This window comes from Lucilia cuprina, chromosome 2, assembly GCF_022045245.1.
Source record: "Lucilia cuprina isolate Lc7/37 chromosome 2, ASM2204524v1, whole genome shotgun sequence".
NCBI classification, from domain to species: domain Eukaryota; kingdom Metazoa; phylum Arthropoda; class Insecta; order Diptera; family Calliphoridae; genus Lucilia; species Lucilia cuprina.
The window spans coordinates 39,007,301-39,022,432 of NC_060950.1; the positions used below are offsets into that span (position 1 = coordinate 39,007,301).

Genomic DNA, 15,132 nt, shown 5'->3' on the forward strand with positions numbered 1-15,132 from the left:
ACTTTAATACTGAGTATTAACACACTTCAAATTAAAAATATTATGAAATTTTTTCGGATTTTCAAAAAATCAATCCGAAAAATACTTTTTATGTTTACACTATAATATTTGTAATATTTTTTATAAAATTTTTAATTGTTTAAGCACTTTTCGTTCTTATTTTTAATATATTTTTGTTTGTTTTTTATTGTATTTATAAAATACATACCGAAAATAAACAGTTTTTGAATTGTTTTAAAATATTTATGAATACAGACCGTATGCCAAAAAAATCAGTAATATTTTTGAAAATCAAATTACAAATTATTTTTAGACTAGAAAATTGTATTATGATACAAACATTTTTGACAAGTATTAATACTCGGTATTGTAGTCTGAAAATACCTATAAAGGTATTTTCAGACTATAATACTGAGTATTAACACACTTCAAATTAAAAATATTATGAAAATTTTTCGGATTTTCTAAAAATCAATCCGAAAAATACATTTTATGTTTACACTATAATATTTGTAATATTTTTTATCAAATTTTTAATTGTTTAAGCACTTTTCGTTCTTATTTTTAATGTATTTTACACTTTTTGTTTGTTTTTTATTGTATTTATAAAATACATACCGAAAATAAAAAGTTTTTGAATTGTTTTAAAATATTTATGAATACCGACCGTATGCCAAAAAAAATCAGTAATATTTTTTAAAATCAAATTACAAATTATTTTTAGACTAGAAAATTGTATTATGATACAAACATTTTTGACAAGTATTAATACTCGGTATTGTAGTCTGAAAATACCTTAAACGATACAATATGATGATAAGTTTGATGAAGAATGATACTATATCGTATTTTCGTTCAGTGTATCGACGTGTCGAATGTTTAAATTTCATTTGTTGCGTGCAGATGTTCGTAAACAAATAAAAAAGTTGATTATGTTAATGTAGACGGAGAAATATTAGTTTTAATTTCAATAATTGTTAACAAAATGGATTTAAACGGATTTTTTGGCGACGTAGATATTGGAAATGGTTTAAATGTAGATAGTGTGCTAAAACTAATAAAAAATAATGAGGTTCGTAATGTTTATTAGCAATTTCTTAGTAAATAAAAATTAATTATTTGTAACTTAAATTAGGATGAAATCGAATTAGATTTGGAGAATCTTTTAAGTAAACAGTGTCAAATAGAGTCCAAAATGCGAGGTATATCAAGAGCAATGCTTGTTCTTAACGACGTAAGCAAGGATTCTAAAAAATTAGGTACTCAAATTGATAGGACAGCTCAACTAGCAGAATCTGTAAGTGCAAAGGTTAGGCGACTGGATCTCGCGCGAAGCCGTGTTTCTGAGTGTCAACAACGAGTGCACGATCTTATAGATCTACAATTGTGCAGTCAAGGTGTTATGACTGCAATTGCTAACGAAGATTTTGAAATTGGTGCTGGTCATATTAATCGATTTTTGGCGATGGATTTACAGCTACTTAAAAGAACGGCGGACGATGTCCAGGGATCGGTAAGTTCTGTCAGCGAAGCTATAAAAACCCTGGAATCTGCTACTGTCGAAATGCGCGATTTGATAGTGCGTAGATTTAACGAGGCTGTAAAGAAAGATGATTTAGCATCGGTAGAAAGATTTTTTAAAATATTTCCTCTTCTTGGACGACATGAGGAAGGTATCGAAAAGTTCTCCAATTATATTTGTATAAAATTATCGATAAAAGCTCAGAAAGAACTGCGCAACTCAATGGACATAGCAAAAGCTGAAAAACGATTACAGTTGGCATTTGCGGACACATTAACAACGTTGTTGGAGAATTTTGCTAGAGTAATCGAAGTCAATCAGCCAATAGTTGAGGCATGCTATGGCGCTGGTTATTTGTTAGATATGCTACAAGTTCTACAATATCAATGTGACACAGACGTAAAGAGCTTATTACTTGAATTCAATAAAAATCGCAAAATCGGACTTCGAACGCAACAAGTTAAAGAGGGTTATTCTCGAAGTACTAACACTAATACAACGTCGGCGGTGACTTTAGGCCATTATCGAAAACCATCGGGAGGATCTATTGATAAGCTTAATCCCAAAGATATCGATGCGATTATTGCAGAGATAACAGTTATGCATTCTAGAGCGGAACTATATTTTCGATTTATGAAGAGGCGAGTAACGGTAAGTTAATAATTATTGAATTTTTAAAATTCTAATATGCATTATTTTCCATTACACTGATAACAGTTTTAGTGTCATTCATAAGCTATTAACACATATACACATACATATTGAGATAAGATGAGTTTAAGTTTTTATGTTTACAATAGGAAAATTATCATAGATAATAATGTCCTAATCAATTTTCTAATAGCAAAAATGTTATATAATACTCTATGTTTTCGTATTCTAATGTTGTCAGGACTGCTTTAATGTATTTTCGTTAAATTTTCACTTTATTTACATTTAAAATAAGAGTAGGAATAATGCCGGTACCAAAAAGCGTATTAAAATCCAAGAATTAACAATTAAAATGAGTAATGAAGGAATATTTTTTGCGAGGAGAGCGCTGAAAATTTTTTGATTTTCATTGGGAGCGAAATTTTTTTTAGATTTAAGTATGTACAACATTTTCGGATAGGAAAGCCGTAGATTTGTATGGCGTGAACAAATTACCGCTTATGAATTATAAAAATCATAAAGCAAGTATGAAATCCCATGGTGGTATAGTGATGGTGTGGGATATAATGTCTGTGGGATGTTTCGAAAATATCATATTCATGAAATTAGAATGGACAATATAATTAATTAAATATTTTAAAACAGCAGTTGGACGCCAATACAGAAAAATGAGCCATTCAGTTCGTTTATGATAACTCAAACCGCTCATTGAGAATTTAAAGTGAATGGTTACCTGAAAACGTAAAAGAAGTACTTCTTACCCTTCTCAGAGTCCATTATCACCTATGATAAAAAACAAATTTTTTGTAAATCGGACAAATATTTTTATTTTTTTATTTATTTCATTTATTTATTTAACCGAGCCCTTATGGGCCATATATGGTTAAAAGTTTTATAAAAATGTGGAAGAATTCATAATTGCATTAATATTTACATATAAGAAGATATAAAAATAATATAACAATTAAACATTATATTATAAAAAGAAAATGTACACATCACACTAACAAGGAACATTAAAACAATTCGGAGGATAGGAAATCGTAAAAAACCAATTTAACTTTTAGCAAGTTAAATGAGAATATTTTAAGATTGTAGTCTATTCCAGATTCTAGAAACTCTGGCCACAAATGAATGTTCATATGAAGATCTCAAAATTCTGTCTATGACAATCTGAGGCGAACGAATGGAGTGGGAAAATACAAAATTATTCCTTAATGCCCTCGGATATCCTGTATAAATTATCTTATAAAATGTTAAAAGTAGCCTCAGTCTTATATACGAAGATATTTATATATTTTAGAAAATATTACAAATTATGTTTTTAACTACATACTGCACGGAAACTTATTTGAGTCAGTGTATGATAAAATAGGCAACTTAAATCAATATTATAGATTCTTATGTATTAAGAATACAAAAATAGATATGCAAGTATATTTTTTAAAAGTGTTTTTATATTTTTCATAAGTTTTTAGATTTCGACGGATCGATTACTTAACCCAATTGCAATACCTGTCCATTGATACCCATCCATTGACTATCTCTTTGACAGTCTTATTGTAGACTATAAAGTAACGATTGGCTTCCTCGTAGGACAGGCCCATGTTTTCGTCTGTGGTTCGATTTATTATATAAATTAATATTTGAGGATTTCTGTCAGAGTGCAAAAATTCAAAAGAATTATTAACATATTTAGGGCAATTAATTATTACTACCTTATAAAAGAACAATAAGAAACGGATTTGAACAAATAAACGTACACTCAAACCTAGTTTTATGCGTATTTATTTTATGCGAATTTGAATTAGTGCGGTTTCAATATTCTAAAATTGTTCTTTGCAAAAATAATTTTGAGAAAAATGTTGGTCCACATACATCGAAAAATATTTCTCAACAAAGTACAACAACTGATTTTTCACCAATTCCGGTTCCGATATATAAAGTATTGTTCAAATCCTTTGTACAAGAAGAAATATTATTTTTTATTTTTAAGAAATTTTGTACATACAGTGAATCAATTAAGTAATTTGCCTATGTAAAATTATATAAATTTTAAGAAAAAACTTTATCTGAACAATTATTTACAGCAAAATAAAACTATTTGTTTGTTGTATTTTTAAAGAATATCTTATATTTTAATTTTCTACCACAAAATGTAAAATCGTGATATTATTTAACGAAATTTTTGATAAAATGAGAACGTATTGTTAATGTTTTAGGCCAATAAAGTATTTTGCTTTTTAGGGTGTTTTTGTTATTTTTTCAATATTGCTGCATTATTTTATAAAATTTAATATTTTTATTACTCCTATATATTAGAATAACATTTTTAGATACTTTAGTAGTGGAACGACATTTCTTGGACACATCTTAACTGATTTATTATCCTATATACCTATAAGAATTTATCAATATTTGACTTAATATGAAATCTATCGTTTCTTTGATTAAATTTCGAAAATAATAAGTAATCTTGAATTGGATACATGATATATTAAATAATCAATGGATTTGGACCTAGAAAAAATGTTTAGTCCAGTATAAATCTATATATTATAACAAAAATAATCTAGGTTTTTGGTAATTTTGTATTGATAAACAAAAACTACATTACGGAAACTCCATTATACTGAGCAGTAATGTGTATTATTTAGAATTATAGAATATTGATTCTTATTCAATAAATCTAACACTAAGTACCATCCTAGCCACTCTGAGTATGGAGACATCACCATATACCACTATAGAACTATTATATTATAAAATCCTCATTTTCAACCTCATATATTAAATGCTTTATTTTATGAATAAGATACAGTAGGCGTAATAGGATCTGGATAGTTATCCTTGATTTGGGTTCTAAATATTTATAAGTGTATGTATTAGCTAAAAATTTTTGCTTTTGTTGACCTTAGGGTATGATAACCACCTCTATTTTAAAATATCTAAATTAGGTATTTTTCCTGTACTACACGACAGTTTACTTTACATTGGTTCCAAGCATCCTAAGGTCCGTTTAGAGGTCTAAATTAAAACATAGTGTTCCTCCTAGTTCGTATATGGATTCTGGAGAAGATAAATCAGGAGTCCAATGGTTTTCCATGGATACAAGTCGCCTCCCTTTGACAGTTAAAGATTTTGAAGCACCACACAGTGCGTTTTTTCTAATAATTCTTTGGATCATTTCATTAATTACTCTATTTAATATATTTTAATGTTATTGATTAAGCATCTCATAATTATATTTCATTGATTTACACTTGTTCTAAAAATCCAAACTAATTTTTTATATCGAAATTGCCTCATTATTACCTTTTAAACATTTTTAAGGCAAATAACATCACATTTTTACACAATGAGGATATGATTTTTGCAAATTACAATTGAAAAATACTTAACACTCGTCCTTTTAATAATAAAACAATAAATTCTAAAAAGGAATTAAAACATAATTTGAAAAAACCCAACGAAATTAACCGAAATTCTCAATATGCAAAATACTTTATTGACATGCAAATTCTTATGAAGAATAATAAAATGCAACAACAAATGCACCAAAATTTGTATTTTAATATTTTTTCTTGGTTTTCCCATTTTACACAATCTCCATTTTTAATTGGAAAACATAAATTTACTTTTTATATGTTTTTTACAATTTTATTTATAAACAAAAATCTAAATTCTCTTAAAAAAGGTAGACAAAAAACTTAGTTGATTCACTGTATAATTCATTATTTTGAATTTGTATTGTGTTACGTTTATTTTTTATCATTTTTTAATAGTTTCAGTTTATTTTTCATAATTTTTTAATAGTTCCAGTAAAGAATTAATTTTTTGTTGATTTTTTATGCGATTTTGTTGAACTTTTAAGGGAATAATTTGAAATAGTGAGCTTTTTATTAAAAACCCAATTACTATATTTTGTATGAAGCTAATTTATCGTTTTGTGCGAATTCGAATTATGCGTTTTTCTGCAAAAAATGTGCAATAGATTTCGAATAGAAAGGAATATAATTTCCTTAGAGTAAAATTTATTTTAGAGCTCAGAAAATTGATATTTTTGAAAAAGTAATGAATTTTGTAATAAATTGTATGAATCGAACATGACTTTTTTCCCCAAACCATTTTCATTGAGAATATTAAATGTTCATAAAATGCAAGAATTATAGAAATAGATTTCGCATTGTAAAAAATTTCGTTCTGCGCATGTACGTCATATCAGCCTAGAACTTGAGAAAAAATAAAAAAATAATAGTGACATTTTTGGAAAAAATATTTCGATACAAATAAAATACATATACTTCAGTAAAAATATTTATTAAACAATTGATGGCCATCATTTTTTTAGTTTAATGTTTTATTGATCTTTCGTTTTCTTTGTTTGTTGTTGGTGCTTTTGCAATTTTTCGCAGTACATTTCATATTTAAAGTATTTTATTTTTTTTTTAAATTTTTTAGACAATCACTCTATTTGCTAATGTGACGTAGCATATCTAACACCTGTTGATTAAAAAAATGCGCAATGCGTAATCTATATTTTTATAATTCTTGCATAAAATGTATAAATTAGTTTTTTACTTTTTTCCTTTATTTTCATAGAAAATTGCAACAAATATTGTTAATTAATCTGTTCAATATTTTTTTTCGAAAATAATGAAAAATAAATGATAAATAAAAATATTGAAAAACAAAATAAACATCCATCCTCAGAAAATCCTGCAAGTTACGCGCCTTTTCATTGTTTTTAATCTAAAAATTATAAAGAAATAAAATTTTAGAAATTTTTTAGCAAATTAAAAAAAATATTGTTAAAAAAATAAAAAACAATTTAGGAACTTATATTAACTTTAGTCACTGAAAACAGTTCATAATATTTATGTTGAAATTTTTTTCTGTGTATGTTTCCTCACTATTCAGATTTTAGTAAGAATTCTCTAGGAACATACGAAAATAAGCTTTATTTATTTTAAAGTCCAAAGGTCGAAAGGAATCTGGCATCAGAATTTTTCTATCACAACAGGTTTTCGTGTTATGTTTGTCTTGCCTTTATTAATTGTAATTCATTTTCGTTTCATTTATTGTAATATTTTCATGCCACATTTGGCCAATAATATTAATACATACTGTTAATCACAAAAATAAGTATACAGAAATACTGACAATTGGTTTTATAAAAAAAAACATATTTTTTCAAAAAATAACAAAGTAACACATTTATTTATTAAAAACAATTATGATAATTATTATTCACTATTTTTTTTCATCATATTTTGGTTCTTTGAGTTCTCATTTAGGCTAAACCCAGAAAAAAAGTGAGGAAAAAGAAGTAGAATTTTCACCACAAATAACATACTTGAAGTACTTCCAATTTTGGTATAAAACCTATGAATTTTACATTAGCGTGTCATTGGAGGGATGTTGTTCATTTTTGACAACTATGAACTACATCCAATCTTATTCATAGATGCAATAAAAATCCGATATTTGGATGTCAAAAATAAACCGAATTCGTTCAATGATATGCTTATGTTAATTTCATTGGTTTTTCACCAAAGTTTTATGTAGGTACTTCGAATATGTTATTTGTAGTGACTTTTCTCATCTCTTTCCTCACTTTTAACTGGGTTTTCATTTGTAAGGAAATATTTGGTTTATAAAAGCGAAAAATATACAATCGCATTTTTAGATGTGATTAAAATGTCGTTTGTAAAGTATGACATCAATTATTTTTTGCTGGGAAGTTAAAAAGGTGCAAAATTTACGTCACAAAAGTATGTATACATTTCAGTATATATTTGGTTTAATGATATTAACAAAATTTATAAAAAATTTACTTGTATTAATATAATTATTTTTTAATAAAATATTTTTTACACAATAAAAAATCTACTTTTAGTTCCGAAATCTTGAAATTTGGGCCGATTAGCTCCGGAATTAATTAGTAGAACAGTTTTTTCTCATTTTTCCACTTTAGACCCCGGATTTTGGATCTGGTGGTCATTGAACCATCCAAATGATGCATTGGAAATTGAATTTTGAACTTTTGAAAAGAGTTATTTCGAAATTAATGTTATATGCATGGATTTGGCCATTTTGAACACAGTACGTTCTTAAAAACCCGAAATTTAACTCCGATTTCTTAAGACTTACAACATTTACTTTAAAATTTGGATAATTCTATATTTTCTTAAATTTAAACAGGTTTTCCAAATACTCCGATTTCCGATTCAAAGCATACAATAATGCTACCAATCATATCTTGATAGACTCGATACAATAACCATTGGTCTAGCAACAAATTAAGATGTATCCGTGTTCAAAATTGTTCAATTCGTATTCATACCACCAATTGAGCCTGATTTAATATAAAAATCTTACTATTTTGGACAATAATCAATTTTAGAACCGATATGTAGTGTAAGTTATTGACATTATTATTGGTAGCATTTAGGAGTGTGTAATGGATGATTGGAACCAAAAAACTTCTTTTTTGTAATTATTGTAAAGAAACAATTAATTTAAAAGTAGAAGTATCGTCTTCCAATGCATCATAATGAACAAACGAGGAATATTATTGAATACCCGATCCAAAACTCCGGGGGTTTAAATAGTCAGATGTTCTTAAATAGGAATAATGCTCCTATAAATAATATTCAGATCAATTACCAAAAATTTAAATTTTTCGGAACAAAAAGTTAATTTTTTCCATGTTATAGTGTACAGAATATTTTATTATAAAATAATTACATTCAAACAGGTAAAATTTTAATGAATTTTGTTAATATCATTAAGCCAACCACATATTTAAATATCTGTATATGTACTTACTTTTGTGACATAAATTTTGCACCTATTTAACTACACCTTAAATGAGAAGTCAAGTAACCAAAATAACACGGAAAAAAGTAGTGAATAATAATTATCATAATTGTTTTTAATAAATGATTTTTGAAAAAATAATATCCTTTTTTTAAATAAAACCAATTGTCAGTATTTCTGTATACTTTTTTGAGATTATTTATAATAATAGTAAATATTACAGAGTTTAACAAGTTATTTATAATTAAAAGTAAAAACTAAAGTGGCATAAAAGATATTTTAATTGACAAAATTGATATTGACAAACACTGGTATGGCCCTTGTTAACGATAATTCAGTTAAAGTTATTTCAAAAGGATTGTGATATTTGTTCAGTTTACAACTTACGTTATATTGTTTTATCATTGTAAAGCAAAAATATATTGTTCAAGAAAAGAAATAAAAAAATATCTACAGCAGTTATTTATATAAGTGGGATTAATCATTCTCAGTATTTTTATAAACATACAATAAATGTTTTTTCTTTTTCTTGAATATGCAAAATTTCTTACTTTTTTAGGCAATTTATACCAAAGACTAGATACTCTTACTAGTAATGATTGTTCAAAAATAGGAGTGGATATACGAGGTAGAACAATTTGTACATTTGTGCTAGACCTTTTAAATAAAAAATTATTAATTCATTCAAAAATTATTCAGTCCTTAAGAATACTATGTCTTGGCTGAAAATTTTTTGCTCTGTGCATTCTAACGTCAATATTTTGAGATAGGGTTTTAATTCAGCATTATCTCTCAGTAGAGCTTGTAAAATATTTGAGAATAAGTATTGATTTTCAGGTGCTTGCACCCTTTTTTGAGAACCTGATAATCAACTCAGAAAACAAAAAAAAAAAAAAATGAAATTAAGGAGTTTCCTCACTTCCCTGCAGTTTTTTTTACCAGATTTTTAGGATTTTTTATTATATTTCACTTAGTATTACCATACCAAATGTTACTTTAACAGATAGAAGTTTCCGGAAATAAAATGTTTCTAAACAAATGTTGTTCAGAAACATTCATAATGAATCTTGAAACTGGCCGTTAAGAACTGTTTAATTTAAATGCAAATACAATTTCCTAACACTGTCCCCCGCTTAAGCCTGTTCCTCCCGAGTAGGCACAGATTCACCTTTCCCATAGGCAGCTAGTCGTTCTGGGTGTACAACCTTCATTTTGCTTCTCGGGCTTGTATATTACTGTATTTGGTAGACCACGTCATTTAATTTATTAATAACTTAATAATTCCCAGTGGGTTTGCAGTTTGGGATATAAATCTGGCCGTTAAGAACTGTTTAATTTAAATGCAAATACAATTTCGTAACAAGATTTTACCCATAAGATCATAATTTAGAATGATTTGCCTTTGTAGCTTATTTAAGGCATATTTTTCAATTTTTAGAGCATATTTTATATTTTGATGTTTTTTTCGTTAGTTTTCCATAATTGTATATTGATTTTTTTTTTGCAAAATCTTAAAAATTAAAAGAAATAAATTTTATTTTCCTTAAAATTTCTTAATTTTTGATTGTAGAACTTGAATAGCAAAAAATACAGTAGTCTCATAAAACCGATTGCATTAGTCCAATCCTTTGTTATTGTTTTAAAAACTATTAAAATGTTAGTTTACAAGCTATGAATATAAATGAAAGAAATGGCTTCATGTTATTTATTGGTTATTTGAAAGTAAAACGGAATTCTATTAAAGTTGTTCTTTGAACTATGTGATGAATCAATATCAAAATCTTGCAGGATAAAATATAACATATTTGCAAAATTTGAAGACCATATTTTGAGTTTTTATAAATATTTTTAGCATTAAAAACTCTTTTTTTTTTGAGGTAAGATATTGGTTAATAATTTTTTAGCTAATAATTGGTAACACTATATTATTATACCCTTCATCTTCGTGTGTTTTTTATGTTCGGATGTCTGTTGACTTCATTGAGTTTTGTATTTTGTTTTCTTTTTGTGAATTCTGTTCGTATATTTGGAGATAAGTTGATTTTATTGCGTTTTTATTGTGTTTTTATTGTGTTTTTGTTTTTCTATGGCTTTCGTTTTTATGTTTAGATACATGTTGGTTTAATTGCCTCCTGTATTTGTTTTTTTGTGTTTTTTTTCGTTTAGCATTGTTGTTGTTCCTTTTGTTTTGTAGTTGGAAATATAAAATAAATTTACATTTTGTAAAACTAATATGTTTTAAAATACACTATGATTGGTATATAAGATACGACACAGCGGAATATAGCACTCTTACTTGGTAACTCTAAATAGGTGTATCTACCTACATGTCCATCTATTTATCTATCTATCTATGTATCAATCTATCTATCTATCTTTCTATATATCTATCTATCTATCTATCTATCTATCTATCTATCTATCTATCTATCTATCTATCTATCTATCTATCTATCTATCTATCTATCTATCTATCTATCTATCTATCTATCTATCTATCTATCTATCTATCTATCTATCTATCTATCTATCTATCTATCTAACAATTGTAAACATCAAAAAAAAAAAAACTGTATTGATATTTTCTGGATCCAAAACATATTATTTTTTTAAGAACTGTTAAAATGTATTACTTTACCATAATTAAGCTGATCGAATGATGTTATTAATTTTTTTAGGCTGACATTGAATCTAGTTCGTTGGATAAAACGACAAAGGAAGGTAAATTGGAAGAAATGAATAATGTTTTAAATAAATCCGATTTAAGTAGACAAATGCAGGAGTTGCTTGGAACTTATCTTTTATTTGAACGGTAAATTAAATTATTCGCTTTTCTTGGTATATGAGCTAATAAAATTTCAAATATTTTACAGTTACTTTATGGAGGAAAGTGTAATTAAGGCTATTGCTTTGGATACTTACGAAAGCGGTCAATTGTGCTCTTCAATGGTTGACGATGTATTTTTTATTCTAAGAAAGTCAATAAGACGCTCTTTGTCTAGTCAATCTGTAAACGGAACATGTGCTGTTATAAACAATGCTGCAACATGTTTAGATAGTGACTTTGTCAATGCATTGCGAGCGCCTTTAAAACAAGGTTATCCCTCTGGTTATATTGACTTGGCCCAAGCCTACAATGCTATACAAAGCACATTGCAACAGGGTAGAATCCAATCGAGCGACATTGAGAAATCCCGGGTACATTTCTTGGTGCAACTTAACAATGCCGACATGTCAACGGAGTACATTGAAACTTTGTGGCAAACTATGGAACAAGAAATTAAAGGGGCCTTTCCAGCAATAACAAATGTAGAGAAACAACTAATAGATAGTTGCCTAGCAGAGCTTAAAACTGTCCGTGATACTTTAAAAGCATGTGTAGATTTTGGCATGCAGCAGTTGCGTTCAAGTGCAATCAAACCACGTCTACATCCATGGGTCGATCAGTTTCTTAATTATAAACATCATTTTTCAGAAGTATGCAGAACATATTTTAAAATTTGGTAGTTATTACAAATATGTTTGTATAATTTAGGATGAATTGGCATCATATGAGGCTGGCGAAACGTTTGTTCAATTTTTGATTGTACAGATTGAAGGCTTATTAAATACTTTTAGACAAATGCTAACTCCACGCAACACGGATGCTCTTATTAGTATTGTGGCAACAGAATTGACATTACGTTTAGAAAGAGCAATTAAGAAATGTACATTTAATCGTGTAAGTAAGATTATTGTCAATTAGATTAAAAAAAAATGATATTTTTTTACATAGTTGGGCGGCTTAGTACTCGATCAGGAAGTGCGAGTTTTAGGCGCCTATTTGGCCAGTGCAACCTCATGGTCAATTCGTGATAAAATGACCCGCCTTACACAAATTGCTACCATATTGAACCTTGAAAAGGTATCTGAGCTAAATGATTACTGGAATCCGGATAACAGTTCGGAATTGTCTTCTTGGCGTATAACACCCAACGAAGTCCGGACAATACTTACATTACGGTAAGAACCATCGTCACAACGAATGTTTAAATTTTAATTTAAATTATTTTTATAGAACTGATTTCCGCATGGAGGACATAAAGCGAATTAGATTTTAATATTAATACATATAAAAGTTACTTTATAAACATTTCCTTGTTATTGCTAAAATTTTATTACAATATTGTATACATACATATGTACGTAATGTATTAATTTTAACCTCATTTATTCAGTATCAGATATTACAAAAAACAAAATAAATAAAAAATCAATATTTAACGAGAAGTTATTCATATTTGTTAGGCTTTTTTGATGCTAAACCAGTGGTTGAAATCCAATCGTAATAAAAGCTGAGATAATGGTGTTGTACTTGGAGCCGTTTTTAAACCAACCAACAAATTTATAAGTTGTTGTATTAAACTGCCAAATCTAGAAATAAAAATTAAGTTCATTATTACTTGTATATGTTTAATTACAAAGCTATCGAAAAGTCACAATACATAAATAGTTTTAAATTACGTTGCGTATTAAATGGCTATTTTAAAGTATATATTTCATATAATTTTTACTATTTTCAAAAATGTCTACTATTGTCGGTTTAAAGCTGATTTAGTTGTCAAAACGTCAAAACTAGAAGTTATTTTTTTCAAATACTTTTCTCTGGTCTTCCCCTAAACAAAAGTGCCAGAACTGATTAAAGTTGAAGTGCCCTAGGACAAGACGCATATCGTCGACTAATAAAGTCCTGATGTCGGGACGGTAGCCTGCTGGACAGCTGGCTAATGACGGAATATAGACATAATAGAGCTCTTAGACTTTTTCTAAAGATACAACTGAAATACCTTGAACTTCAAGATATTGGTCTCTGCAGTTTGAATTGAAAGAATGAGCTTTATACTGCAGGGTGTTATGAAAGATGAAAGCAATGATTCCATCATTACTTCTGGTGCGTACTTTTCGGAGGAACAACAAAAATTCTCTGTTCTGTGAATCGGCTCGGTTTCAAGCCCGAGAAACTTCTAAAACCGAATTCTGTAAATCGAATTTTATTTGAAGTAAAATTCAGAAAAATAAACATATTTTAAATGAAAATGAGTTTAAAATGCCCATAGCATTTATATAAATTTGTATTAAAAAACGCAAAAAAATAAAATTTTAATTTATTAGAAGAAAATTAAATTCGATTTACTTTCGTATGTGTGTTCTCGGTTTTAAAACGAGAATAATTATGAGAATTCGTTTCTAAACGAGAAATTGTCTTGGATTCGGTTTACAGAAGAAGTTTAATATTTCATACACTGAAAATAATTTACTTTTTACTTTACAACAAAAAGTTCTTTAAACCTTTTTATTAAATTACGGTTATTCCATTCTGTGTTTAACAACAAAAAACTCTTGCAAAAATATACCAACATATACAAAATTCTATTGAAAAAAATGTAAAAAATTAAACGCAAGCGTGTAGAAGATGTTGTTGCCTCTCAAAGGCAAAACATGAGTAAAAGGAAAAATAATAACAGTTCTCAGAGAACTGATAATACAAATTATTATACTCCACTTCAAACAAGAGACGATGATGATAAGTTGCTATCGAAACAGCTGTTCAAGTTAAAGTGCCACCAATAACTATATTGAAGTGCAAAATAGAACAAATAACAAAATGTGTGTTTAACATAGCCGAGGTGTCCTAATTTGAGGACCCCCCGCCGGACCCCTGTTTGGCCTACAAGGTCCAAATTCAAAACCTAAACTCGACAACACCTCCTTTTTGTGCATACCAAATTTCATTAAAACGGATTAACCGTTTAGAAGTTACCGAATTATTTCCCTCTTTTTTTCCTATACCACTGTGCTTCGGGTTACTAGTTGTGATGAAATCTTTTTTTCCAATGGCATGCTGTACACTTGACGCATTGTCCGCCACGGAGGTCAAGGTAACCACCACCGTAGTAGTATTTTGCTCTCGATTGCAGGATGACGACACGTGGCTCGCGAGTAGATCAACACTTGCCGCCGGTACTGGCTTGTTTAGGCCCTGCACCGTAACTTTAATCTTTAATTTTAAATGTTTGTTTTTCCAGTTTTTGGTTCGAGGGGAATATAATATTCCCAGGCGGTGGACAATGTGTCCTCCCTCAGCATTAGTGACTCTA

General features: G+C 28.1%; 2 protein-coding genes across 2 annotated transcripts in view; one reads left to right on the forward strand and one right to left on the reverse strand.

Annotated features, from left to right (window-relative positions):
* Window positions 1–868: 868 nt before the first annotated feature.
* On the forward strand, window positions 869–13,261 carry LOC111681424 (conserved oligomeric Golgi complex subunit 4). The gene is made up of 7 exons (XM_023443195.2): window positions 869–1,072; window positions 1,136–2,173; window positions 11,674–11,807; window positions 11,869–12,472; window positions 12,531–12,716; window positions 12,771–12,997; window positions 13,053–13,261. Exons 1-7 carry the CDS (start codon window positions 986–988, stop codon window positions 13,093–13,095), a joined length of 2,319 nt encoding a protein of 772 aa, XP_023298963.2. The 5' UTR covers window positions 869–985; the 3' UTR covers window positions 13,096–13,261.
* The window catches only part of LOC111681426 (gamma-tubulin complex component 4 homolog), a 60,832-nt gene continuing 58,755 nt past the window's right edge, over window positions 13,056–15,132 (reverse strand). Inside the window, exon 11 of the mRNA XM_046946497.1 lies at window positions 13,056–13,408. Within this exon, the coding sequence (XP_046802453.1) occupies window positions 13,279–13,408 (130 nt within the window). The 3' untranslated portion in view covers window positions 13,056–13,278. The remainder of the gene's footprint in view (window positions 13,409–15,132) is intronic.

Bases quoted from the DNA above. Each gene is read 5' to 3' on its own strand.
- LOC111681424 (XM_023443195.2), top strand. From the start codon at position 986: ATGGATTTAAACGGATTTTTTGGCGACGTAGATATTGGAAATGGTTTA. The intron at 11,808-11,868 runs GTAAATTAAATT...AATATTTTACAG, and splicing joins ACTTATCTTTTATTTGAACG to TTACTTTATGGAGGAAAGTG. The intron at 12,998-13,052 runs GTAAGAACCATC...TTATTTTTATAG, and splicing joins CGGACAATACTTACATTACG to AACTGATTTCCGCATGGAGG.